Genomic DNA, 26,649 nt, shown 5'->3' on the forward strand with positions numbered 1-26,649 from the left:
AAGAAATCCATATCTGTGTCTGAGATCTAATCAATAAAATGTGTTAAATAGGATTGGAATGGAAAAGCTGCATTATAACTGGGCACAGGGCCAAGACGGGCTGCAGCATTTCTCCATGTGCGTCTGAGGATCTTGATATCCTGCGTAATTGGGTAACAGACCATGATGAAAGCGGCTGACTGAGTTTGAGTTATTGCACTCAAAATTCGCTTCAGAACATCACTCAGCTTATCATTGCCGGTGTATATAGACCAAAACCAACAAGACATGAATTGACATTGTAAAGGCTTAAGAAACACACTAGTTTTCCTCTTTAAGATTGTACCTAATGTACTCAGAAATATGTGTAAAGCTGTACACAGCCACATGAAAATAAATAAATAAATAAATGCAATCTTTTAATTAATTCTCTCACATTATTCCTACATGAATTATAAGCCTATAAATGTAACAAAACTGCAATGTGGCTGTGTAGCTTGTCACCCTCCTTGTCAGATTGCATCTCCAGCATTAATTTAATCATGTTAATGTTAATATTTCACATTTATTAGGATTTTTTAAGACTTGAATTATTATTACATTCATATATATTATTTATTAATATATATAAAATGTTATTATTGTTTTTTTTATTATAACATTTTATTTTATTACATATTTTTATATACCTCTATCAAATATCACATAAGATGTAGGGAGTCTTTTTTATTTTATTAATTTAATTACAATCAGTTTTATTATTAAATCACATCAGATGTATTTGTACCACAATTTGTACATACTTTTAGTCCAATACAAAAAAAAATTTAAAATTAAGAATTTATAGAGTTCTCCAAAAATATATATATATCTTAGTGGAATTAATGGCTTTAGCACGCTCAAATTTTGACAAAATGTTCTTCCCTTCCTGAGATCCAAATAATCCCCCTGCCACAGTTCACTTGATTTACCTGGCCATAAACTATCTCTGTGTCGGACGAGGAATCTCTATTGCTTCTCCTCTCTCTATGAATAACCGTTTCTCCACACTTTTGGCCACAAGCATGTTTTTGACAAAGACACACAAGCACCATGTGGAGTTTCACCTGACTAACTTTTCCACATTTTTGTGCCAGTTTGCTCAAAGTTTCTGAGGCACAAAGGAACAGCAACAGGCTTTAAATGAACCAGTATCTTTTATTAGCGCCATATGATGAACCAAAGAATGTTCCATAATGAGATTCCCAGCCTTCCTTTAGAAATACCAAGGGCTTTCTTAGCAGCGGCTGGAGTGGGAAACACCTCTCTTACCCCGTTCCCACAACACCAGCCTTCATATTCATGATCAGAACCACTGGGACTCCTCATAAACACACCGTATTATACATAAAGACACAGTACCGGGCAGAAAATCAGCTGTGGCGATGCCACAACAATGTTGAGTCTCCAATACTGGTTAGTTGAAGTAGCTTATGTCCCAATAGCACATTATGGGGTTTGGGAAGAGTACTGTTTACTTCCTCCCAAAGCATTTCCATTCTGTTATTGATCAGAAATAGCCTATGTCTTCTCTTCAGTCAAGTTGAACAGAATGATATTAAATCGCCGTTGTCCTCAAGGGCATCTCCAAACGGTTGAACTGACGCATGAGTAACTATAAAAGCAAGAAATAAAGCTTCATTTCTCTCCACATTTCATCAGGAATTGATTTTGGAGTGCTAGAAGGTTATTTGGCCTTTAGAAACTTTTAGTCTTTTAAACTGGCTCCCCACCCCACAAAAATATGATTTTACACTGAAACTCTCAATGAACAGCACAGTTTCATATTGACTCTGTGTCGCTATGTACATATGTACAGGTAGGTTTTCCGCTGGCCTTTGTGTTTGACTAACCACATTCATTTCTAGAAAAGTGCCTTGCAAATTCATATTCTGTCGGTTTTACTGGTGCTTCCACAGAAACAGAGATAACACGATGACTTCAATGTTAGAGAAATGAGGCCGGCGTGGACAGTTTCTCCAGCTCTGGAGCTGAACAGATTCCAATTGGTCCAAAATCACGGACCCGTCAAAATAGATGTCCCGAAAGTCTTGAGTCTGTTTACTGATCACAGCGGAGCAAGAAGCTGAAAAACACACAAATCCAGAGAAGCAGCGACGCCGCGGCAAACACACAAGCCGAGTTCTGCTGCGTGTCAAAGGACGCGGTGGAGTCGGACCAAAGCCTCACCCTCGCAGAGTCCTGAGGAACGAGAGGAGAAAGCATTACCAGTTTGGTTTAGAATAGGAGTTGCAAACCAGACTACATTTGCCCGCTGAAAGGTTAAACTTTAATGGGAGTTTGGTCATGTGCTCATCAGGGTCAGAATTTTGTCCATTAAAAGACAATATTTAACCCCTAGAATTGATTTCCAGGGACATTTTTTGACCTTTGCAATGGCAAATTTTAACTATTATACTAAATCTATCCATGAAAGCCTGTTTCTGCCACTGAATGGATGAAAAATAAATAACTGATACTTTTTATCTTGCAATTGTGACTTCTTTTCTCCAAATGTTGAGATATAAACTCACAGTTGCAAGTTATTAAATTAAATTCTGAGGTGAAAAAAAAAAATTTCTTACAATTGCGGGTTCATATCTCACAATTCTGACTTTTTTTCTTGCAACTGCAAGTTTATATCTCACAATTCAGATTTTTTTCCTTCAGAATTATTGAGTTTATATCATGAAATTCTGAGGAAAAAAAGGCAGAATTGTTAGATACCTTTTTTATTCTTTAATCAGTGTCGGAAACGGGCATCCATATGTATTTAATGCCAGATATACTTAAATTTACTGTACCAACTAATTCAATCAGAATACTATAACCTGTTACCAATAAAATTGTATCAACATTAACAAAAGCCATCTTTACACTGCAAAGGTGGAACAGAAGCTGCATCTGACATGGCATTTATGCAGGCTGTTTAATGTTGCTCAAAGGTGACATACATGTACAGTTGTGGTCAGAATTATTGGAACCCTTGGTAAATATGATCAAAGAAGACTGTGAAAATTAACCTGCTTTGTTAATCCTTTTGATCTTTTATTTAAAAAATTCACAAAAAGCTAACCTTTCATTGGATAATAAGAATTTATATCAAACACACGTTGGACACAATTATTGGCACCCCTAGAAATTCTTAAGAGTAAAATATCTCTGAAGTATACTCCCATTCATATTCACAATTTTGAGCACTCCAGGGTGATTATGAACATGAAATTATCCAGCCATGGCTTCCTGTTTCACAGAAATATAAATAGGAGGGAAAACAAAGCCCAAATTCCCTTAATCATCCATCACAATGAGAAAAAACAAAGAATATATTTCTGATGTGCAGCAAAAGATAATTGAGCTTCACAAATTAGTGAAGTGGCTTTAAGAAAAGAGCTAGAGCAGTGAAAATCCCCATTTCCACCATCAGGGCAATAATTAAGAATTTCCAATCAACAGAAAATGTAATGAATCTGCCTGAAAGAGGACGTGTGTCTATATCGTCCTAATGCACGGTGAGAAGAAGAGTTTGAGTGGCTAAAGGCTCTTCAAGGATCACAGCTGGAGAATTGCAGAAAATAGTTGAGTCTCGGGGTCAGAAAACCTTAAAAAAAAAAAATGTCAAACAGCCCCTACATCACCACATGTTGTTTGGGAGGATTTCAAGAAAAATTATCCTAGCTCATCCAAAAACAAACTCCAGCATATTCAGTTATCAGACAGGACTGGCACTTCAAATGGGACTGGCTTCTATGGTCAGATGAAACTAAAAAATTAGCTTTTTAGCAGCAAACACTCGAGATGGGTTTGGTGAACACAGGGATAAAAAGTACCCCATGTGTACAATGAAATATACTGCTGTATTTGTGGTGTTGTGGGCCTATATTTCTGCTGGAGGTCCTGGACATCATGTTCAGACACATGGCATCATGGATTCTATCAAATACCAACAGATAAAAAATCAATAAGTGACTGATTCTATTAGAAATCTTATAATGGGCCATGTTTGGATCTTCCAACTGTACAATAATCCAAACACAAACCTCAAAAACAACACAAAAATGGGTCACTGAGGACAAAACCAAGCTTCTGCTGGCCATTCCAGTCCTCTGACCTGAACCCTGTAGAAAATGAGTGAGGTGAACTGAAGAGAAGAAGCACCGTCATGGAGCTGTGAATCTAAAGGATCTGGAGTGATTCTGGATGAAGGAATGGTCTCTGATCTCTTGTCAGGTGTTCTCTAACCTCATCAGGCATTATAGGAGAACATTTAGAGCTGTTAAACTGACAAATGGAGGTTTCAAAAAGTATTGAATAAAAAGGTGCCAATAATTGTGTCCAACGTGTGTTTGAGAAAAACATTTATTTCATAATGATATTTCCCCCCATTTTAAATTCTTATTATCCAATGAAAGGTTAGCTTTTTGTGATTTTTTTAAATAAAAGATCAAAAGGATTAACAAAGCAGGTTAATTTTCACAGTCTCCTTTGATCATATTTACCAAGGGTTCCAATAATTCTGACCACAACTGTATAGTATTTACATAAAAACTGCATAATGTGAATAGCCAAAGTACAAAAGAGAATATAAGAATATCAATATAGTGTTCAGTTACTATAGTATATAGCATTAAGTTGCATTGCAATATGGTGTCACTCCATTAAAAAGTAACTTATTTCTTTACTTACTTTTTATGGAAAGTAATGCATTATGTTACTTTTGTGTTATTTTTTGCCACCTGGGCTGGGCTTGCTTATTTGTTTTTTAATAATAAAACAGTTTGGCTTTTGGCAACAGTAAAGGCCCTTTAACACCAACATTAAAACTGATAAGCCCCAGGCTGACAGAGGCGTCTCTGCACCTCACTTCTAATCCCTCTCAATATTTTGTTGCAAATTTAAAAGTAATGCAATACTTTACTAAGTACTTGAAAAAGTAATCTGATTATGTAACTCCTGTTACCGACACTGAAAGAACACAGTGCTGCACTTCATTCTGAAACATTCAATTCACTCTTTTTAGTTTTATTAATCATGCAGCCCTAGATTTACCGTAAGAGACTCCCCATTTGCCATTTTGTACAGCTCTAGAGAAATCGGCCCAATTTTGCAATCTCTCAGCAGCACACAAGAAATGGCTCTTTATTGTGTAAAGCCGGTTCCGTCGGAGCCACACTGCAATCAAGGCAGTTATAAACCCATAACCGAACAGCTCCCATCTCTAACCGTTACCTGTGTGGGTTTGGCTGGGCTCAGAGCGTTCTGTTGCATTACTTGTTCAAAAAAGCAACTTAGATATTTTGTTGCAAATTTAAAAGTGATGCAATACTTTACTAGCTTGAAAAAGTAATCTGATTACGTAACTCACGTTACCTGTACATTTTTACCCCCGACACTAAAAGAACACAGTGCTGCACTTCACACTGAAACAAACAATATATTTTTATTCCATTTTAGAATTATTAAGACTCCCCATTTGCCATTTTGTACAGGTCTAGAGAAATCGGCCCAATTTTGCAATCTCTCAGCAGCACAGACGAAATGGCTCTTTATTGTGCAAAGCCAGTTCCTTCAGAGCCACACTACAATCAAGGCAGCTATAAACCCATAACCGAACAGCTCCCCATCTCTAACCCTCACCTGTGTGGGTTTGGCTGGGTTCAGAGCGTTCTGTTCAGTCTCCATCGTGACAAACACAGTCGTCCTCCGTGGCCCTCGATCCGTCACAGGGCTTAACCGCGGCAGTCGGGTGGGAGTGGGCGTGAAGTCCATTCCATTCCCAAATGTCAGGAGAGCGTTCCCTATTCATGCAACAGACGAGACATCCACATCATTTCCATTCGCAACTGCTTGTGTTATCAGACGCTTATTTGAATTCTGGTCTAAGCGGCGCTCAGTATTCTGCTCAGGCCGCGCTTCTGCACCTGCCTCTCCACATCCTCTCATTAACTCACAGATGAGTGGCTTGACCAAACATCACTCTCATCCGCTCACATTGCTCACTCCGAGAGCTGCCACTCGGCTGTCTGAGGAGTTACTTCATGTAAGAGATCTCTGTTTGAACAGGACCGAGCAGAATATTGCCACGGAGTCTGCCGTATTGATGAATCGCAATATATATAATACACAAGGACCTTCAGGAACGGGACTGGAGGAGTGTGACTGAGAGGGGGCTGATATCCATCAGACACTCATTTATGCTTGCAGCTCAAAATAAGCTTTGCACTTCAGATAGCTCTTTACATTTTCAAACGTCTGCGGCATATTTAACGTCAAATGGTAAACGGCAGCAGAAGATCTGTTTATAAGTGTTTCTTCTATATCGGTACAGTGACGTTTTAGAAAACAAACTCATTTCACTTGCTGAATTTATTCTGTCATTTTTGCCAACTTTATATGAAACAAAAATATAACTTTGCAACATCTCAAATCATATTTCAGTCAGTGCTGGAAATTATGGTGGTGGGAATGATCCATAAACATTTTTATTTTATTTATTTATTGTTTGTTTGTGATTTCATAGGTGGCATAGAAGTTTATGTTATAGTTAATACGTTTTATGTAATTTGGAACAGAACTGACAATAAATATGTAATAGAGAATAAAAATAGTGAAAAAGTAAAATGGCAAAATAAATCTATTTAATATTTAAACTACCATTGAAAAGTAATATTTCTCTAGGGAAAATACTACTTGTATTCATCAAAAGTGACTGAAAACTCATTTATAATGTTACAAAAGATTTTTTATTTCAAATAAATTTAGTTCCTTTGAACTTATTTATCAAATAATCTTGAAATCTATCACAGTTTCAACAAACATATTCAGCAGCACAACTGATTTCAACATTAATAATAATCAGAAATGTTTCTTAAGCAGAGAATCATCATGTTAGAATGATTTCTGAAGCATCATGTGACACTGAGACTGGAGTAATTATGCTGAAAATACAGATTTGATCACAGAAATTACATTTTATTTAGATATTTTATTAAAATAATATGAACAATTCAATAAATAATTTTTCACATTAAATTAAAATGTATTTGTCACATCCTCTAAATTCTAATTTTTATAAAAAAAAAACTAATTAATATTTTAACAAGGATTGTCATATTTTAAGATATAAAGGTGTTTGAAAAACTAAGATGAAAGCATGTGACCTTAACATAAGAAAAAGAAAGAATGTTCTGAGGAAATCTCTTAGTTTTGATAGAAATCAATGCCTGGGATACAAAAGTGCACATAGTTTATTCGGTCACACTTTATATTAGGTGGCCTTAACTACTATGTACTTACATCAAAAAATAAGTACAATGTAATTACTGTGTTCATACTGTATTGCAAAACACTATTGCTGCTATTGAGGTGGGATACGGGTAAGGTTAGGGACAGGTTTGGTGGTATGGGTAGGTTTAAGGGTAGGTTAAGGTGTAAGGGGTGGGTCAACAGTGTAATTATAAATGTAATTATAGAAATTAATTACAGATATAATTACATATAGGTATGTTTAACAATATAAGTACAATGTAAAAGCATGTATGTACACAATAAGTGCATTGTACCAAATGATTAATTTAAATGTAAGTGCATAGTAGTTAAGGCCACCTAATATAAAGTGGGACCGTTTATTCTGTCAACATGGATTTCAAGATTAGTATTAAGGGTTAGGGAAAGGCAACCCCTAGATTTTTTAAATAATTATTATCATTTTACTTTACAATTCTTACCATAGTCCTACATAGATAAACCCTGTTACTAAATATATCCCAATACAAACCACAGGCAGACAATCCTAAAGAGAGACACTCTTCAAATGCTTTTCACAAGCATGTCCTGGTTCTGCTTAAGTGGAGAATCAGGACGCAAGCGACGAGAGACAGATGAGGTGATTTCTGAAATGTTCTGTCATTTGAGAGAGGCAGGCTGGTCTTCTGTGCAGTGGCGGTGAACGCTAGGTTGATATGACATACAATAAAACAGAGAACGTATGACTAATGGTGCAGTGAATAGCAAGAGGGGACTTCATACTGTTCTGTGTTGCTGTGAAGGACATTCAACTTTAATACAAACTTTAAAGAATTATAAAAGTGGGTGGCTAAAAGGAATTGTATTTATGTCAGCATTGCCTGTTTAGAAAACATCCGCACGCTATAAATGCATTTCCCCTCCTTGCCAACTGCTGTGGCCTTCATTTGCAAATCTGCATGTGTTGTTTAAATGCATGCAGTGTTTAAGATTAATTTCTGGATTTAAGGATCAGAAACGTCTGACTATGATAAACAGAGATGCACCGCTACTAAATCTCTCAGCCGATAACCGATTATTATTCAGAATAATATCGGCCGATACTGATAATGATAGTTTAGTCTTCTTTATGAAAATGCATATGTTAACGCTGGCTCTATGTGACCCTATGAACCAAGGGCTAAATAATCTAAATGATTTGTGAAACACGATTTGAAGATCAAACGATGTACGATACGTGATCTGACTGGAGCGCTTCAAAACAGTGAATCATTTTGCGACGCAGTGATTTAACTGATTCGGAGTTTCGAAAAGCTCAGTTTCACAAATCACTATGCGTGGTTTTTAAAATCATCACAAGCAATGTAGAAATTCGAAAATGAATGGCTCCTTTGATCTGGTTTTTACTAGAGAATCACTTGAAATCGAAGTCACGAGTTTGAATCTAAATCAATCAGAGCTGTGTTTCCCAAAAGCAACTATGGCCGCAAGTTATGTCGTTACCAATAGAGTTCAATGGGACTTACCACCATAGTTAGCTAACGATGCTTTTGGGAAAAAAAAAGCGGTTCCAGCGTAAATGACTCACTCAAGTGAATCGGTGTGTCTGTTCCACTTTTTGCATCTTCAGCCATGTTTTACACGACACTGTCAGCACTACTACTGGCTTAGCTCGCTATTATTATGACATTAAATGAAATAAGCAGAAAAAGTATGATCTTTACAAATAAAACATCAATATTTCCATTCAAAAGATAACATCCAATACAAATCTACGAACATATTGAGGTAAGGTAACCAGTTTACTGCTAACTAGAGAAACACTCAATTAATATGATGAGGTGCACCTGAAGTCACATGCTAGATGGAAACATTGTATATTATGAACTGGTTTGTAACTTAATTAGCTATAATTTAAAAAGTTTGACCCAGGCCCAGCTCCAGAATCAAATCCCTGAGGGTGCTTCTTAAATTAGTGAGGGTACTCTAACCTTTATATATATAAAATGCTTCCTTTTTCTAATCACTAAAAAGCTAAAACCCATCACTCATCTTAGTTCATCGCAATCTCACAAAGTTACGTTATGGAATTCTCTACGCTGCACAATGAATCTCTTATTTACAATCGCGCCTACACTTTATTATAACGAGATAATTCGTGTGGAGCATAACACCTGAATAAAATCACCGGCGATTTAAACGGTGAGAGGATTCTAACTTAAACGCTTCTGATATGTTGTTAGGTTCAAGAAATTGACAGATATGTCTGTGACCAACCCGGTCTCATCCCAACTCGTCACATATTGACGCTTGGTTTTTGCGTCGCTTTTTGACGCTCAAGGTACCACTTTAGCGTCACTTTTCGAAGGGAAGGTACCCCTTTAGCGTAACTTTTCGGCGTCGATATGCTAACGCGATATTGGGAATTTTATCATCATAATAAGGTTGCCATTATTGCATATATGTAGGGGTGTGATTTTTCAATGTAAACAGTCAAAATTGTTTTATTTATATGACTTACCCAACCCCTGCCCCTAAACCTACCATCTGAACAAAACGCAAGATATAGGAGGCAGATGCAAGTACTGGCATAATTTATTTAAAAATGATTAATATACGCTAAGTGTTTCCTATTTTAAAAAAATGACCTTCCCTTCACGTCGAAAAGTGACGCTAAAGGGGTACCTTGAGCATCAAAAAGCGACACAAAAACCAAGCGTCAATATGTGACGAGTTGGGATGAGACTATGTTACTGTGACTGGCTACATTGCTCAACGCTGCAAAAAGATGTTGAAATAGAAACCGATCTCCAGAGCGCCCACCATAATGCGCTGGATAGTTTGCCAAATCTGCAATTAAATGTCATTATTAAAGCTTTATCTGAGGGTGCAGTTGATTTCATTTGAGGGTGCTTAGCAGGGTAAACTTTATCATTCAACTGAAATGTGCACGTATGTTTTAAACACTTCAGCTCCATATATGTTCTTACTCTGCACATGTATTAAATGAGCATCCTTAAATTGATCAAAATTACTGCTAGGGACAATTTAGTAGTCACTGGATATTGGTAGGGACATGTTACTAGAGTCCCTACTAAATTCTGCATACTTGGTTCATGGTTTTAACCTGGACAACCCTAAATTCAACACAAGAAACATTTTCTTCACACAAGTTGCTGTCTGATATTCTTTTCCGCTACCTTCTGATTGCCATAAAACAATTGGCCGATACATTGGTGCATCCTAATGATAAATCTGATGCATCTCACTCGGGTGTAAAACAGAGCCTGTGATTCTTTTCTGACATTACAATGTTGACTAACAATAACCATAGAGACTACACATGCAACGTCCTTTCACATATCACATGATCGAGACTCAAATATGATGGCTAACACAGACAAGGTACAATACAGAAGCTTTGACTCACTGAGACAGACGTTGTTGGTGAAATAGTCCAGGAAGTCAGTGCACTGATCTTTCAGATTCCCGCTGGCTGAACACGAGCACCAGGGAGACACGTTGGATGTAGAGTTGTCCATGTAGTTTGGTGTGATCGAGCTGCCTGTGATACCAAAACGCATGTAGACCTTTGTGATTCCCCATAATCTGATCAATACACAAAATAGCACCGAAATACTGCATACTAACAGATATGTGGATTTCATTAATCTAAACGTATATGTACACAAGACTCTTTTACAGGCTTGACTTATGATGACCTATGAGTATATATATAATATATATATATATATATATATATATATATATATATATATATATACTGTGTGTACACTGATGGCGAAACCTTGAAAACAATTAAGAATTTTAAAAAATAATTTTGAAAGTCGTCTCTTCAGCTCCCAAAGGCTGCATTTGCTTAAAAAAAAACACAGTAAAAACAGTAATACTGTGAAATATTATTACAATTTAAAAGAACTGTTTTTTTTTATGTGAATATATGTTAAAATATAATTTATTCCAGTGATCAAAGCTGACTTTTCAGCATCATTACTCCAGTCTTCAGTGTCTCATGATCCTTCAGAAATCCTTCTAATATACTGATTTACTGCTCAAGAAACATTTCTCAGTACTAGCAATGTTGAAAACAGATGTGCTGCTAAATAATTAATAATAATAATAATAATAACAATAATAATAATATAATAAGGGTAAGTATGAATAAAAAAAATAATTAGTTTTATTTGATTTCTGAGAGATCATGTGACACTGAAGACTGGAGTAATGATGCTAAAAATTCAATTTGTATCACAGAAATAAATGACATTTTAAAATACATTAAAATAGAAAACAGTTATTTTACATTGTAATAATATTTCACAATATTACTGTTTTTACTGTATTTTTTATCAAATAAATGCAGAGACTTCTTTAAAAAAATCTTAATTCCAAACATTTGGTCGCCAATGTATAAACATATATTTAGAAAATCATACTTCCTGTCAGAAGTATGTCTGTTGAGTTGAACATTTTGTTTAAAAAAGAGATTTATTTAAAAGGGATTATGTTTGCTCAATATATAGCAAATGAGCATGAAGCAGAACTAAACAAACAAAAAAGGCTCTATGTAACAGAAAGCCTCATAAAAAATATTGCTTTCAATCTATTTTATTGGGAAGTGAAATCAATCTCTCCATGACTTTAAAAGTGCCTGGGTAGTTTTATAGTCTCTCATCACAGACACACAGGTGTCCCTGTGTTTCTTTGAGTAAAGGAATAACCATTCACTCTCCAAACCAACTGCATCAGCCTTGCTCCTGTTTTAATGGGCAGCCAAAATCATGCATGCAATTAATTTTCCAGTTTGCAGAACAATTGTCTAAAACAGCTTTAAAGTACTCACCTATCAGTCCAGTGTAAGCAAAAAGACATGCTGCATAGTTTCCCTGTTTGCAGCCGGTGGCAGACTGCTCTTCTGGATGGCAGTCGTATTGAAACTGGGCCAAACGGGACCTGGAGAACAAGCACAGTTGTATATGCATGGACAGCAGCCAAGCAGACTGTGTTTTAACTGTTATATGGTAGGAAGTGCTATTGTGCATCTTCTAAACGAGTACTGAAGTCTGGATCAAAACACGGCGAAGAAGAATTAGAAATGAGTGACCGCATACATAAGCAGATGCATATATAAAATAACTAGTTCAGTCAAACGATTTATCACAATTAAATCGCATACAATTTTTTTGTTTACATAATATATGTATGTGTACTGTGTATATTTATTATATATATATAGATATATATATATATATAAACATACAGTATATATTTAGAAAATATTTACATGCATATACATTAATATTTATATTCTTATATTTTATAATATATATAAACACAATTAATGTATAAACATAATTTTTTTCTTAAATATATACATGCATATACATGCATGTTTGTATTTATATATATATACATAATAAATATACACAGTATACACACATATATTATGTAAACAAAAACTTTTTGTTTATTTAGGATGCGATTAATCACGATTAATCATTTGACAGCAATAAAAATAACGTGATCATCCAACATTAAACAGCATATAAATCAAAACTGCGAAACGACACTAAATGAAATGTTGATCCAGTTAGTGGTTTAGGAGTTTGAAGCTTTGGGAGTGTTGATGAAGCGATCGTTCTGATTCCCACAGTCTTTGACAAAAACAACATTTTCTTGCCTATTTTTTTGTTGTTGTTGTTGTTTCTTTGTTTTATAGCAGAGGCTCTGTTCTATCTTTTTACATTTCGCATGTTCAGATATTTATACAACAAATTATGAAAAATGCTGGCAGTGGCTGGAAACTTAAAAAAAAAACACTGGCAGGGAAAGAGTTAATATTAACAATAAGGAAAACATTTATACTCACTTTTAGAGTCCCTTTATATTTTGATTGTTAAATCATAGATATGCAGTTAGCACTGATTTCCCTTTTGTCTGTGACGCTACCAGAATAGACCATGTCTGATTTAAATGCCAACATCCTGACAACGTCTTTGATATATAGTCATCATCATAATCATAGCGTGCTGCTTTTCTTGACGTCATTCTAGGCATCGGAGTCCGTTAATCACCCACTGGAAGTCAAAAATGCTACCTTGCAAGCAAATATTATTTTTCATAGCAGAACTGATTGGCTCCCATCTCTAATACCAATTAATCATCAACAGATGGCTTTTTTATTGGTTATTTATAGCCATAGATTGAACGGCAATGCATGGGACTGTCTGAGGATACAGAACATTATTTGTGATCAAGTGAGGACTGAATTTGACTTCATCTAACCACCACTGCTCAATATTTAATGCACAATCGTGAGGTTTTATCTGGACCAGTCAGACTTCTGAAACATTTCAGGGTCTCACTGCTTTAATTTGTCATTCCAGTGCTCATTTATACAGACACGGATTACGAGGTATGTGAAGAAAAGCTCTTTTCTTATCGGCAGTAATACGTGCATGCTCTCTTTTCTCCAGACAGCTATAGAAAAGTCAAGGCTTTCTTTACCCAGAGAAAAGAGTGAATGCAAGGTGAGTTGTTTAATCCCGCTGCTGCAATTTGTGGCTGTCCAAGCCTCTGAAACTGACCTGCAAACATAGTCGGCCTTACAGATCCTCATCTGGGAAAGGCAGCTGGGTTTATCTTCTCCCTCATAGGAGCAGCTGGGCACGATGGTCTGTCGCCGTCTCTCTGAACAGGCCATGTCGCTGCAAGGGCAGAACAGCAGCTCGTGGGTGTACTCCGGAGGCACGCGGTCGAAGAACCGCCGTAAGGCCTTGTTGCACCTCGATCGGTTACACAAACCCGACTTGGTGGAGGGCTTGATGCATGTTGACACGTACTCAGTGCGCAGTTTCTGGCACACATCGTCGACGTTGCAAGCTTTGGCTGCGTCCAGGCAGCGGTTCACTGCTGTCATACCGAGCTCAGAATCTGTGGAGAATTAAAATGTTTTTCAAATCCAATCTTTAAGACTGACTGAAGTGATCAAATCTGAGAGAATGTCAGAGGGTCAGAGAGTGCAGTCGATATCCAGTTAGTCTCAGCCTCATTGGATGAACCAAATTTGTAATGACAAAATCTACAAACTTTTTATGCAGTTTTTGTACAGCCATTAGACCTTAGTGAAAAAGAACTCAATGCTCAATGTTCTCTTCATGATCATGAATTCAGATCACGTTTGCATCTTATTGTGCTAATAGTCAAATACACACACAATTATGTCAAAATTCCCGTCCTGTGGAGTATTCACATAAACACAGTCAGTTATGTGCTCAATGAGCTTAAACAGCTGTGTGAAAACCAGATGTGTTTCAGTATATTGGTTCCGTGCAGTCGGTCTTAAAGGGACAGCAGCTAATTTACCTGCTGCAGTCTGTGACATTAGAGTCGTGGCCGAGTACCAAAACAAACTTGTAGCCAATCAGCAGTAAGGGGCGTGTCTACTCATGATGTGGAGGAGAGAGTGTTCAGTGAACAGCCGAGCCGAGCAACAGAAAGATAGAGATGGCGGATAAAAAACAAGAGGAAAACGTCTGCGGAACGATAAGGCAAGAAGTAGGACCCGTGGAAATATCGGATCAGCTTTCCAGCGCTGGAGTGAACTCAAGGAGCGGAAGGCCTGCCATCGGACGCCGAGGTTGCTTTGTTTCTTCTCGACAGGTGAGTAACACCGTGTCTACACCAGACGTGGCGCGACGCAACACCTAAAGCCTACCTACACTGGACGCGTGTATTTCAGCCGAGAACGCAGTTGTTTAAAACTCAAATCTGTGGGTTATTTATAAAAACAGCGCCTATTTGAGTACGTGAGCTACACGCGATCACCGGGCACTCAGTGCTCATGTATCCCGAAAAGAGATGCATAACTTCGGCTAGTCCTTCTGACATTTGCCGCTAGCTCTGATGTCTCTGTAGTGGTTAATGTTAACCAAATAACAGAAGGCAAAGAGAAAATCACTCACTGCTCTTGACTGAATCACTTTTGTATCTTTAATAAGAATCAATTCATATTCAATTCATACAGTGAAGACTATGCAATGTTTTAGTACACTTAATTATTTATTTTCTGTAATTGGCCTATTTCTGACTGAAGTTTATTTAATTAGTATTTTTGTTCTATTGTGTTTGTAATTTGCTTTGCGCTTCATTTTAATAACAAAAAATGAAATCAAAATAGCTATATCGTTATCATGAAATAAACTTTCTCATACCGTAACATAAGATTTTGGTCATCTCGCCCAGCTGTATACTGCAGTCCTAGATCACAACTTTGACAACTCTCATCTTTCAGACCCGTTTTATGGCATTTTTGTCTACTGACTTTTTCCCAGAAAGACGTTTCATCAACAAGCAATATGTTGTTAATCAACAGCACAATCTACTGAACATACACGCTTCGATCCCTCACAGCCTCATTTTAATTTCTGTTAAAAATGTAATTTTAGATATATTCAGATGTGCAGTTTCTTGCACAGACCTATTGTTTCGCTTCATAAGACCTCAGTATATCGTCAGGAGCCACGGGTATTAATTGTGTTCCTTTATATGCTTTTTTTATTCTCAAAAACAGGCAGCTGCTGACTTGCATTTTATGAATCACCAAGTATCAGCTACAGTAGTTTTCCTGTAGCTCAAATAGTAGAGCATGGTGCTAGCAACACCAAGGTCATGGGTTCGATTCCCAGGGAAACAAGAGCTGATTTTTGAAATTTTTTTTAAAAAACTGTAAATTGAATGCAATGTAAGTCGCTTTGGATAAAAGAGTCTGCTAAATGCATAAATGTAAATGTATCACGGTTTCAGCTGAAAATCGTGTTTACTGTTCTACTAAAGAAAAAACATCACCTACATCTTGGATGGACTGAGTAAATTAATAGTAAAGCACAACACATACCAAAAGGATGGGGAACTGCCCATTTTCTCACACTCATCATGTCCATGATGACGTTTTGACAGCGAATTTAAGTTCATCGCCAACCCAGAGATGAGTGTCATTTTCAATTCACAAGGACTGACGATGGAGAAGAGCAAATGGTGAACGCATCAAAAAGGTGAGAAACGTCCCATTTAAATGAGAAGTGAAGAATATGGGCTGACAGCCAATCTCTGTGATGCTTTTTGCTGTTCAAACAACTAAACAGATTTGAGTTGGACACATGAAAACATCAGACTTCAAGGGTTTTTTGCGGCTCCTTATGTTCTTCTTATCAAGACCAGTTTTGGCTGAACCAGGTTCATGTGTTGCTAAATGGCTTTTTGGAGATGTAAAAGTTCTTCATGTTACATTATAGCTTCTTTTGATGAGTGTTTTGATTTTGTTTTTTATTAAAGCACCAAAAACATGGATCGTTAAAGAACTAGCGACAAAAATGTAAACTTTTAAAGATTTGCCTATGATTTTAGGCCAGGGGTATTTTACTATCATTTATATATTTATATATTACTATTATGTTATTTATTGATATTTTTAATTAATTAATCATTTTAATTAATCATTTTAATGTTAAGAATAATAATAATAATAATTTAGCTTTAGTTTTAGTATTTTATTTATCTGATTTTGACATTTGTTTTAATTTTTGTATTTAGTTTTAACTTATTTTAGTTTTAGTAATTGAAGCATTTCAATCTAAACTCATTTCAGTTATTTACTAAGCCAATATATCTAATCTTAATCTTCTAATATGTATCTAATATGTGACTCTGGAGCACAAAAGCAGTCTTAAGTCGCTGGGGTATATTTGTAGCAATATCCAAAAATACACTGTATGGGTCAAAATTATCAATTTTTCTTTTATTCCAAAAATCATTAGGATATTAAGTAAAGATCATGTTCCATGAAGACATTTTGCAAATTTCCTACCGTAAATATATCAAAACTACATTTTTGATTAGTAATATGCATTGCTAAGGACGTCATTTGGACAACTTTAAAGGTGATTTTCTCAGTATTTAGATTTTTTTGCACCCTCAGATTCCAGATTTTCAAATAGTTGTATCTCAGACAAATATTGTCCTATGAGATGTATAAATCTCAGTTTCGAAAAAAATACCCTTATGACTGGTTTTGTGGTCCAGGGACAGGGTCACATATATAATTTAAATATATTTTTTTATAATACATTATAATAAATCTAATTTTACATGGCTTTAAAGCATCCTCTTTGGTTGTAATTGGAAACATTATTTTTTAAGATTATTGGATTCATAGATGTTTTGTGGGATGAATGCATTTGGTCGTCTTTGCACGTGTTGTGGAAAGGGAAATAAATGCAGGAGTAATGTGACCCGAGGTTCAGATAACTCACACCAGTTTGAGTCACAAATCATTACGACCAAAGGAAATGCCTCATGATGTGAAAGGAAGTCAGGAATGAAAATGAGATGGAACAAATTAAACGGAATGCTGTTGAAACGTCTTTCCAAGGAATCATTTTAGCATTCCGATCGACATCATCAAACTGAATAGCCTGCATCGTGACGGTAATGTAGAATCACAGTAAATAACTAAGGCTAAAGCAAGTAAAACCTGAGGAAAATGAAAATAAGCAGCTCACTCAGACTCTCTAAATCTCTCTTTCTCTATTTCACTGCGGTTAATAATCACAGCAGAGAACGTCTGTCCACATCATTCACCTAACAGCTTTCTTGATTCTTACAGAGCAGATGAAAAATCCAGTCCAGACACAAAGCTTCAACAAACAAACTGAGCATATGACTAATTTCCATGGGGCAGCTGAACAAAAACAAGAGTCGAACTAAAGGAGATGACAGTGAAAACAAAGAGCAACAGTAATACACAACGACTGAGACTCTCCCACACCGGAGACACGTTTACACTGCTAATACACATGTGCGATGCTAATAAGATGTCGGGCCACCATGACATTTGAAGTGAAGATGGTTGTACTAGGGCCCCTGTGTTTGTGGTTTTTATTCCAACTCTGCTTTTTGTTAAATAAGTCTATTTCTAAGTCCTGAGCTCCATTCCAGTGTCTAGTCAGTCAGACACATTAGTTGCAATTATATACACTTTAATAAGAGTTTTCCTTCCTTTACTTGCCTCTACCAGGTTTTTCATTAAAAAGCATTTTCATATTCGACTGTGTCTTTGTTATATACATTTATCCTTATTTTGAAAGGTTGTCATATTGTATGAAACGGGTCTTACCTGCAGTGATGGAGGCCAGACGGACAAAGTCATAGCCTTTCTCTATCGCTTCATATGGATAGTTCTCTACCAGGTTAAGCCCTGCAAGAACAAACAACCTGAGTAATTAAATCATATATGAAATGCTTTATACAGAGCTATATATTTTAAGAGTCCACATGGAGTCCAGCGATACTGTTAGCGAAGGTGTTTTTCACAAAAACAGTTTGATGTTTTTTCCAGGTGTGACATATGAGATGATTAGTCTGTCTGTCCACAGTAAATGTGAAATTATGAAATGTGAACACAGAAAATACATACAAATTGTAATCCGTTGCTGATTCCAAATTACACGGAAAAAAATTGTAGTTACAGTGTAAAAAAAAACAGTTGAGCCAACTTAAAATTTTAAGGCAACCAGCTTCAGCAGATTTGTTGTTTTATGATTATACAACAAAAAGTTTAGAATCTCCAACAAAAATAAGTTGAGAGAACTCAAAAATCTGCAAAAGGCTGGTTGCCTTAATTTTAAATTTTCTCAACTTTTTTTTATTTTATTTTACAGTGTAGTACCGTAATCTTAGGTAATATAATCAGACTACTTTTAGATTACTTTTTAGATACCTTTTTTCACATTGATTTTAATAGTATAATCAATACCATATTGATATAAAAATATAAAAGAGAAAGGAAATATATTCTATTCGTTGTTATTAAAAACAGAAAGTGCATTAATCGTTACATTATGTCAAGGTTTCCCAAACTGTGGTTCATGAAAAAAATCTTGATTTGTTTTCTCTTTTTTTCTTTCTCTTATCTAATTTTAAAATTGAATAAAATTAAATCATAAGAATGTAAAATTAAAATTAATATTTTTTTTATTAAAATAAACACTTACTAAAATAAAGATGAAATATTTTCTTTTTAAAATAATTTATTTTAAGAAAATATTTGATATTTAATTGTAATATAAAATCATGCAATCAATAAAAGTAACTGTAGTCTGATTATGAGTATTTTAAAATGTAATATAATCTAATTACAAGTACTTATTTTTTTGGAATCTGATTACGTAATCCAGATTACATGTAATCAGTTACTACCCAGCAATATCCTCCTAATTATACCAATAAACCAATTAATTATACCAATAAACCACTGCTTTGACAGCCATTCAAAAGTAGCCATGTATTCTGGCACAACTAAAACTTTCTGTAAGCAACATGTAAATTTCATATATTTTTTTAAACAAATGTTTTACCGGTGTCTGATTTTATAAAAGGCTCTTAAAAGTGTGAAATGGTCTTATATTTTTCCATCTACAGACCAGTGAGATTTCACTGCGAGCCAGACGTGGCAAGAAACGTATCAAGAAAACCAAGCAACCGGCAAAATGTCCTGCTGCGGTTGGTTAGGACATCAACTTCGATTAAATTTGAAAGAAATTTTAACATTTAACGCTTTACTGTGTCACACCTGGCCAGGACACAGTGTTACATTTTTACAAGGTTTTTCCATTCAGTTGTTGACACCTTTAAGAATTCTACATGTGTACGACCCGTTTGGACCGGATAACAACTGCATAAGACTGCATGAGGGCAGGTCAACTTACTGAATGCCATATAAGTGTTTATAGGCAGTCGTATGTTAATATGTTCATTCTTGTGATGTCAATGGAATGGGAATGTCTGAATTACATGTTTTTTACAGATTTGCTTCAATAAAAGGTTGGATGGGTTTCAATAAAAGGGAGTTTTGTGAATATTAGAGATTTCAAAATGTCAGTGAAAAAACTGCATGAACAGTTAAATCATTTTATTTTTATATATATATATAATGATTTCAATAATTATGATCATGAACAAAAAAAATAAATAAATAAATGTAAAAAAAAAAAAAAATATATATATATAGTTTTGTTTTTTTCAAATAAATGAATACTTTTACTCAGCAAGGACGCATTAAATTGATCAAAAGTGGCAGTAAAGTTTTTTTTATATAATTACAAAATATTGCTATTTTAAATAAATGCTGTTTAATTCATCAGAGAATCCTAAAAAAAAAACTTGTGGCACAGTTCCAACTGTTTTCAACACTGATAATAATCAGAAATATTTCTTGAGCAGCAAATCAGCATCTTAGAAGGATTTCTGAAGGATCATGTGACACTGAAGACTGGAGTAATGATGCTGAAAATGCAGCTTTGATCACAGCAATAAATTACACTTTAACAGATATTCACACAGAAAACAGATATTTTAAATTGCAAAAATATTTCACAATATTACTGCTTTTATTGTATTTTTGATCATATAAATGAAACCTGGTGAGCATTAAAAGTATACTGCATACTCTATATACATATATACTATATCTATTCTGTATACAGTATTTTTGTGTATATCTTTGTATTTAGACATAAAGTCAAATATTATCATGTTACGCACCATGCATTCCAGACTGGTGGAGACTCCAGTATATGCTGAGACAGTTCTTCTCTCTCTTCATGCCTCGTCTGCATTGGCAGCCGTGCAGAGGGCTGGACAGCAGGGCAGAGACAGCGTTTGCGCACTGACTGCGGGCTCCAGGGCCAAGTTTCATGCTGCCGTCACCGGCGACGCACTGGCGCAGGGTCCGGAGACGCGGGCTGCAGGTCTCATCACTAGAACAGGTGTCTCCCGCTATGAGACAGTCTCTCCCCGCAGAAAGCAATACCTGCAGAGCTAAAGGCAATAAAGAAGGGATTTTTGTCAAATTCACCATCAAAGCTTTGCCAGATGTGGTTTACCAGAGGTGTATAGTGTATTTTATTGATATCATTTAGAAAGCAAACAACCAACACAGCAATATTCATCTCGTCAGTATCAGAAACAGTGGCCACCAGACACAAACATCTCCATTTCCATCGAATATATTTCACAGGCTACCCACAAACACCTGCACTTCATTAGATACAATCACATCCCATCTGCCGTTCAAATGTAATTATTCACTTTCACTAACTACAGCCTGCTGATCCGGGTCTGGTCTGTTACCATGCCCACTGTGTTGTTTTTACAACATACACTCTTCATAAATTGCATTTACAGTACCTGCATTCTGTATATTGATATGTAGGTGTTAAACCTCATGTTGTATTATGGTCATTTTGACCCAGAGAGGATTCTCACTAATGCTAGTTCATGCTAGTTAATGTTATTGCATCGGACTAAAACTAAGACTTTGCTCACACAGGGTATAAAAACTTTAAATTGTTTTCACACCTTGTTACAGTACACTTGTGGTGTTCCCAGCCAAAGTTAAAACAAAAAAACAAAGTAACTGGCTTTACTTGTTTGAAAAAGTAACTCAGATATTTTCATGTAAACTAAAAAGTAATGTGTTGCTTTACTAGTTACTTGAAAAAAAGTAATCTGATTATGTAACTTATGTTACTTGTAATGCTTTACCCCCAAGATTTATTCCCAATAATGATTTTTTTTAAGCTCAGGCTTATGACTAATCAGCACCAAATAGAAATACAAAACCTGTGCTAACTGAAAGAAAACAAGTTGACAAAGATTGAATCCAATATGTGTTGATAATATAGCATAATGGGAGATTTGCAAGCAATATGTGACCCTGGAGCACAAAATCAGTCGATGAAGATATTTTGTAAATTTCTTACCGTAAATATATCAAAATTTCATTTTTGATTAGTAATATGCATTGCCAAGAACTTCATTTGGACAACTTTAAATACAATTTTCTCAATATTTAGATTTTTTGCTCCATCAGATTCCAGATTTTCAAATAGTTGTATCTCGGCCTAATATTGTCCTGTCATAACAAACCATACATCAATGGAAAGATTATTTATTCAGCGTCGAGATGATGTATAAATCTCAATTTTGGCACTAAAATTGACTCTTAAGACTGGTTTTGTGGTCCAGGGTCACATATGTAAAAGGGTGGGTTTATTAAACCAGGATTTTCAGCACAGCACAAAGATTAAATGCAATGTACATTTCAGGATGTATTTGATATAACTTAAGGCATAATGATTTTTATTGCAGCAAAGTTGGGAAAACATTTGACGAACGTGATCATGATAGTAAATATTCAAAATCTTATAATGTATTCAAATTTGTAGGCAGTCACAGGCGTCCTATATTGCATAAGCATTTGCTTTTATTTTATATATCATACATTAACTGGTAAATTTAAATGACTTTAGAATTTGAGGTCAGTAACACGATAAGCTTCTAATCCTGGAGATGTAACTTGGCACTGCCTAGAGAGTCAGAATGAATGCATTTACATAAAATACAAGATGTGACACTCAGAGTCATTTCCTGAAATGACATACATACAGACACATACATAAAATATTCCACAGGTTGCAACACCATCTGTTAATCCACTGATTAAATTGCATGTGAGAAAAGGGCTCTGAACGAAATCAAACAAAATATTTCAACATCCAACAGATTTATGCATGTGCTAGGGTTTTGAACTAATGACGACATCAAATAAGACGTAAAATCACAACCACATTTTTGGACCCAAACGCAAATTAACAGCTCACTGTTGAAAAGCATCGTTGCATGACTTTGACACAGCTTTTCATCCATCGGTGTGCTTGTCGGTGATAGCCTGATGTTTTTCAGCCTCAGTCGGGAATAGCAGAACCTGTGGGCTGATATTTTGTACCCGAAAAACTCAAAGGCTCTCTGACAGATGCAACCATATGCAGACAGTTCTGTGGAGGCTGGGAAGGCGATGTATCATGACTACAGACGTGAGAATAAATCAAGATGACAGCGGGCAAAATGAGACTTTCTATATCTTATTGGAGCATTGTTCAACATTAGTGCCTGAGCTGGATTAGGGCGGGAATAGTCTGATGAAAAAAACCCCCAGCGCAGCCACTGTCTGATCAAACAGAACACAACAAGACAATTCATTATTTCAATTAAACAAGCCTCTCCTCTCCCTTCCACCAGACTAGGACGCATATTAATGAGGGACGCTGCTTTCTTAACTTTAGTTCCTGATGCATGTGTAATTTATTCCTTTTCTGTTTATTTAAGATTTACATTAACGACTGGAAATGGTGGCCGTGAGGGAGATGAGTTTGAGCTAATTCATATGGGAGTGAGGTAAAAAGCTTGTTTGTTAAGCCCTGAACAACTGGCCCTCGAGACTGGCTTCTGTAATGTGTGATGATCATTTCTGCTCTAATGACTAGAACTGCACGCCGTGAAGAATGTCATATTTTTTCATCATTACGCAAAATCTGACACTCATAAAGATCATGTTTAGTATCTATATTTATACAAGGCTATATAATTGTTTACGGCTCTTAGACTTCAAATAACACGTTTAAAATCTGCATTTTCGTTCATTAGAGTTAGCTGTTAAAATTGTATTTTATAATGTGAAAGTTACAAATTTGTATATAAGTCACGTTAACACCATATCCCCCGGCACAACTTTTTAATATTCATTTATATTTACACATTCAAATAAAAGTAGCTCTACAAGCAGCTGCTAAAATTCAAGCAACAAAATAAAAACATTTTTGGAGCATGTATGAGACTTATTTAAATGTGATTTTTACTGTCAATTCTGAATGCTTAACATAGGTGTGTATACAACAAAGCGCAAGATGAAGGAGTCAAAATCAAAGAGTTTCTTTTAATAACCCAATGACTGAAAAGAGCACAACCAAACGTAAATCCAAAATAATAGCAGACCAAGGAGCATGGGAGAACACAGGCTTTAAATACTAAACGTAATCAGGGAGGAACAGAAAACAGGTGTGTAACTAACTAATCAAAAACCATGGAAACAAACGAGGCAAGACGATGGAGACATAGATACTAAACTAAAACAGATCATACATGTAACAGATAAATTACATAAACAATTTTTACACATCACAGACATTATTATCACATACTGAATTTAAAACCTAAATGCAAAGGATGTTTGCACCCACAAACGACAATTCTGTCTTCAATTACTTAACAATTACTTAATATGAGTTATTTTTTTCTTCAGTTAAACACAAAAGATAATATACTGAATAATGCTGGAGTTGAAAAAAATACAATGGAAGTCAATGGCTACCATCAACTCTTTGGTTACCAATATTCTTCAAAATATCTCCTTTTGTGTTCAACAGACTAAAGAAACTCATAATTTCAAGAAACTCGGGTCTGGATCAGGTGGAGGGTGAGTAAATGATGACAGAATTTTCATTTTTGGGTGAACTATCTGTTTAATTTGGAAGCTTTTCTAATATGTGATTAATTCATTCATTGGCATATAACAAGACTTTTTTTAATTCATTTATTTGTGAATATGAAACTATAAAAACATATACTAAATGTGTCTGTGCAAAGTTATCAGCAGCTCGTGATCAACATGTAAAGCTGGTAAGCCCTGCACTTTTAGAAAAGAAAAAAAAGGTACAAAAGCTGTCACTGGGATGGGATCCTGTCAAAAGGTACATCTTTGTACCTTACTTACCCATAAAATGTACATTTTAGTACCCTAAATGTACATATTTTTGTTCTTAAAGTGTACATATTAGTAACTTTTGAAAGGATACTGCCCCAGTGAAAGCTTTTCTTACCTTTTTTTTTTTTTGAGAGTGTACTTTCACCTGAGATCACTATCTACATAAAGAAAAGCTGCACATTTTTGTCAAATCAAGAAAAAAAAAATCAACAAAAAAGTTGCTATTATTGAATAAAGGGTGTATTTGACTCAATATTTGTCCTTCACAGTTTTGCAATCCTGCAGGCCGCACAGTATTACCAATATGTTCTCTGTTTGTGGGTGCGTGTCAGTCAGGCTCTGAATGCCTATTCATGCAATCTCTTTTCAGATGCTCACCTGGAGAGGCGGGAGAACAGAGATGTGAGAAGGTGAAAATGTAATGTTAGCTGCCAAATCATAATCTAATAATATGGCAAATCATAATCTAAAAATATTCGTTAGCTAACATGACATTTTCTGAATGTTGAATCACGAATGCTGACGTATTGAACGTTCTCTGCTCAAGTCTGAATGTGTGAATTGAGATTTGAGAGCTGCGCCAGAGGGCGAGATTTTCAAAATACTAAAACCTTTACTTCCATCACGTGTCTTCGGGAGACTTGGAATACAGTGCACTATAGTCATATAAACTACTTTTATGGTGCATTTGACTTTCTCAGAGTCAAAACTGTCTTCAAAACAAGCTGTTTTGTATTTCACCTCTTCTAGTGCATATATTTATCTTGTAATTCACACTAGCATTTTAGCACTGAAACAATGTTCCTCATTGTAGTCAGTGTCTAGTGTTTAAAAAAATATGATTAATTCATTAACATCACTGCAGCCAGAAAACCTTCCCAAATTGAAAATTTACAAATTGTAGTTTGTTACTGATTCCAAATTACATGACACAAATGTATTCCATTACATTACACATTTTAGGTAATATAATCAGCACACTTTTTGATTACGTTTAGATTACTTTTTTTAGATTACTAAAAAAAACAACATGAAATAAATAACACATGAATGCAAAAACTACACATCAAAGAGAAGAAATAAGATAGTAGAAGACCAGATAGTTGTTATGGACAATGGTCTGCATGATTATTCGAGGGGAAAAGAGCAAACAACTGAAGCGGAAACAACAGAATTATCAGTGGGGAGAATTACATTTCACAAGGGATGTACAGGCAATTCTGTCACCATTATCACCATTTCTGTCCAAAATGAAAACATTCAAATCTCTTCAAACAGTTATCAAAACACCCCTAGTTCCACTATCAGTCGCAGCAAAAGAGATCACCTCGCAATATTTACCACTGCAACCATGAACACCATACTTCCACAAATGAGCCTCCTGGACAAAAGCAATGTCAACCCTCTTTTGCCGCAATAGTTCTAAAAAACTTGAATGTTTATGGGGGCCATTTAAACCATTAACATTACAACTTAGTATATTAATTTCAGTTATTACTATCAAATAAGTGAACTGAACAAATGAGAGAAAGTTATACCACTGCAAATTAATTAACTCAAGTCTGCCTTTAAAAAGCAATTAACATAAAGAAAACCCATCCCATAAAACTTTTACAGAATGGGGTGAACACCGCCCTCCCCTGTCTTAATCAGTGACAGTAACATGACAGCCAGTAACATTCTTTAGAACACCACCATTAGCCCTA

The 26,649-nt window shown here is 35.5% G+C and overlaps 1 protein-coding gene across 1 annotated transcript in view; it reads right to left on the bottom strand.

Annotated features, from left to right (window-relative positions):
• Positions 1-1,159: 1,159 nt before the first annotated feature.
• Positions 1,160-26,649, bottom strand: part of gfra4b (GDNF family receptor alpha 4b) — a 67,002-nt gene continuing 41,512 nt past the window's right edge. Inside the window, exons 2-8 of the mRNA XM_079390560.1 lie at positions 20,884-21,159; positions 18,458-18,538; positions 13,872-14,217; positions 12,128-12,237; positions 10,694-10,828; positions 5,656-5,816; positions 1,160-2,220 (exon numbers count right to left, since the gene is read on the bottom strand). Of these exons, the coding sequence (XP_079246686.1) occupies positions 2,080-2,220; positions 5,656-5,816; positions 10,694-10,828; positions 12,128-12,237; positions 13,872-14,217; positions 18,458-18,538; positions 20,884-21,159 (1,250 nt within the window). The 3' untranslated portion in view covers positions 1,160-2,079. The remainder of the gene's footprint in view (positions 2,221-5,655; positions 5,817-10,693; positions 10,829-12,127; positions 12,238-13,871; positions 14,218-18,457; positions 18,539-20,883; positions 21,160-26,649) is intronic.

The sequence above is a fragment of the Barbus barbus genome (assembly GCF_936440315.1).
Source record: "Barbus barbus genome assembly, chromosome: 33".
Classification (NCBI taxonomy): Eukaryota; Metazoa; Chordata; class Actinopteri; order Cypriniformes; family Cyprinidae; genus Barbus; species Barbus barbus.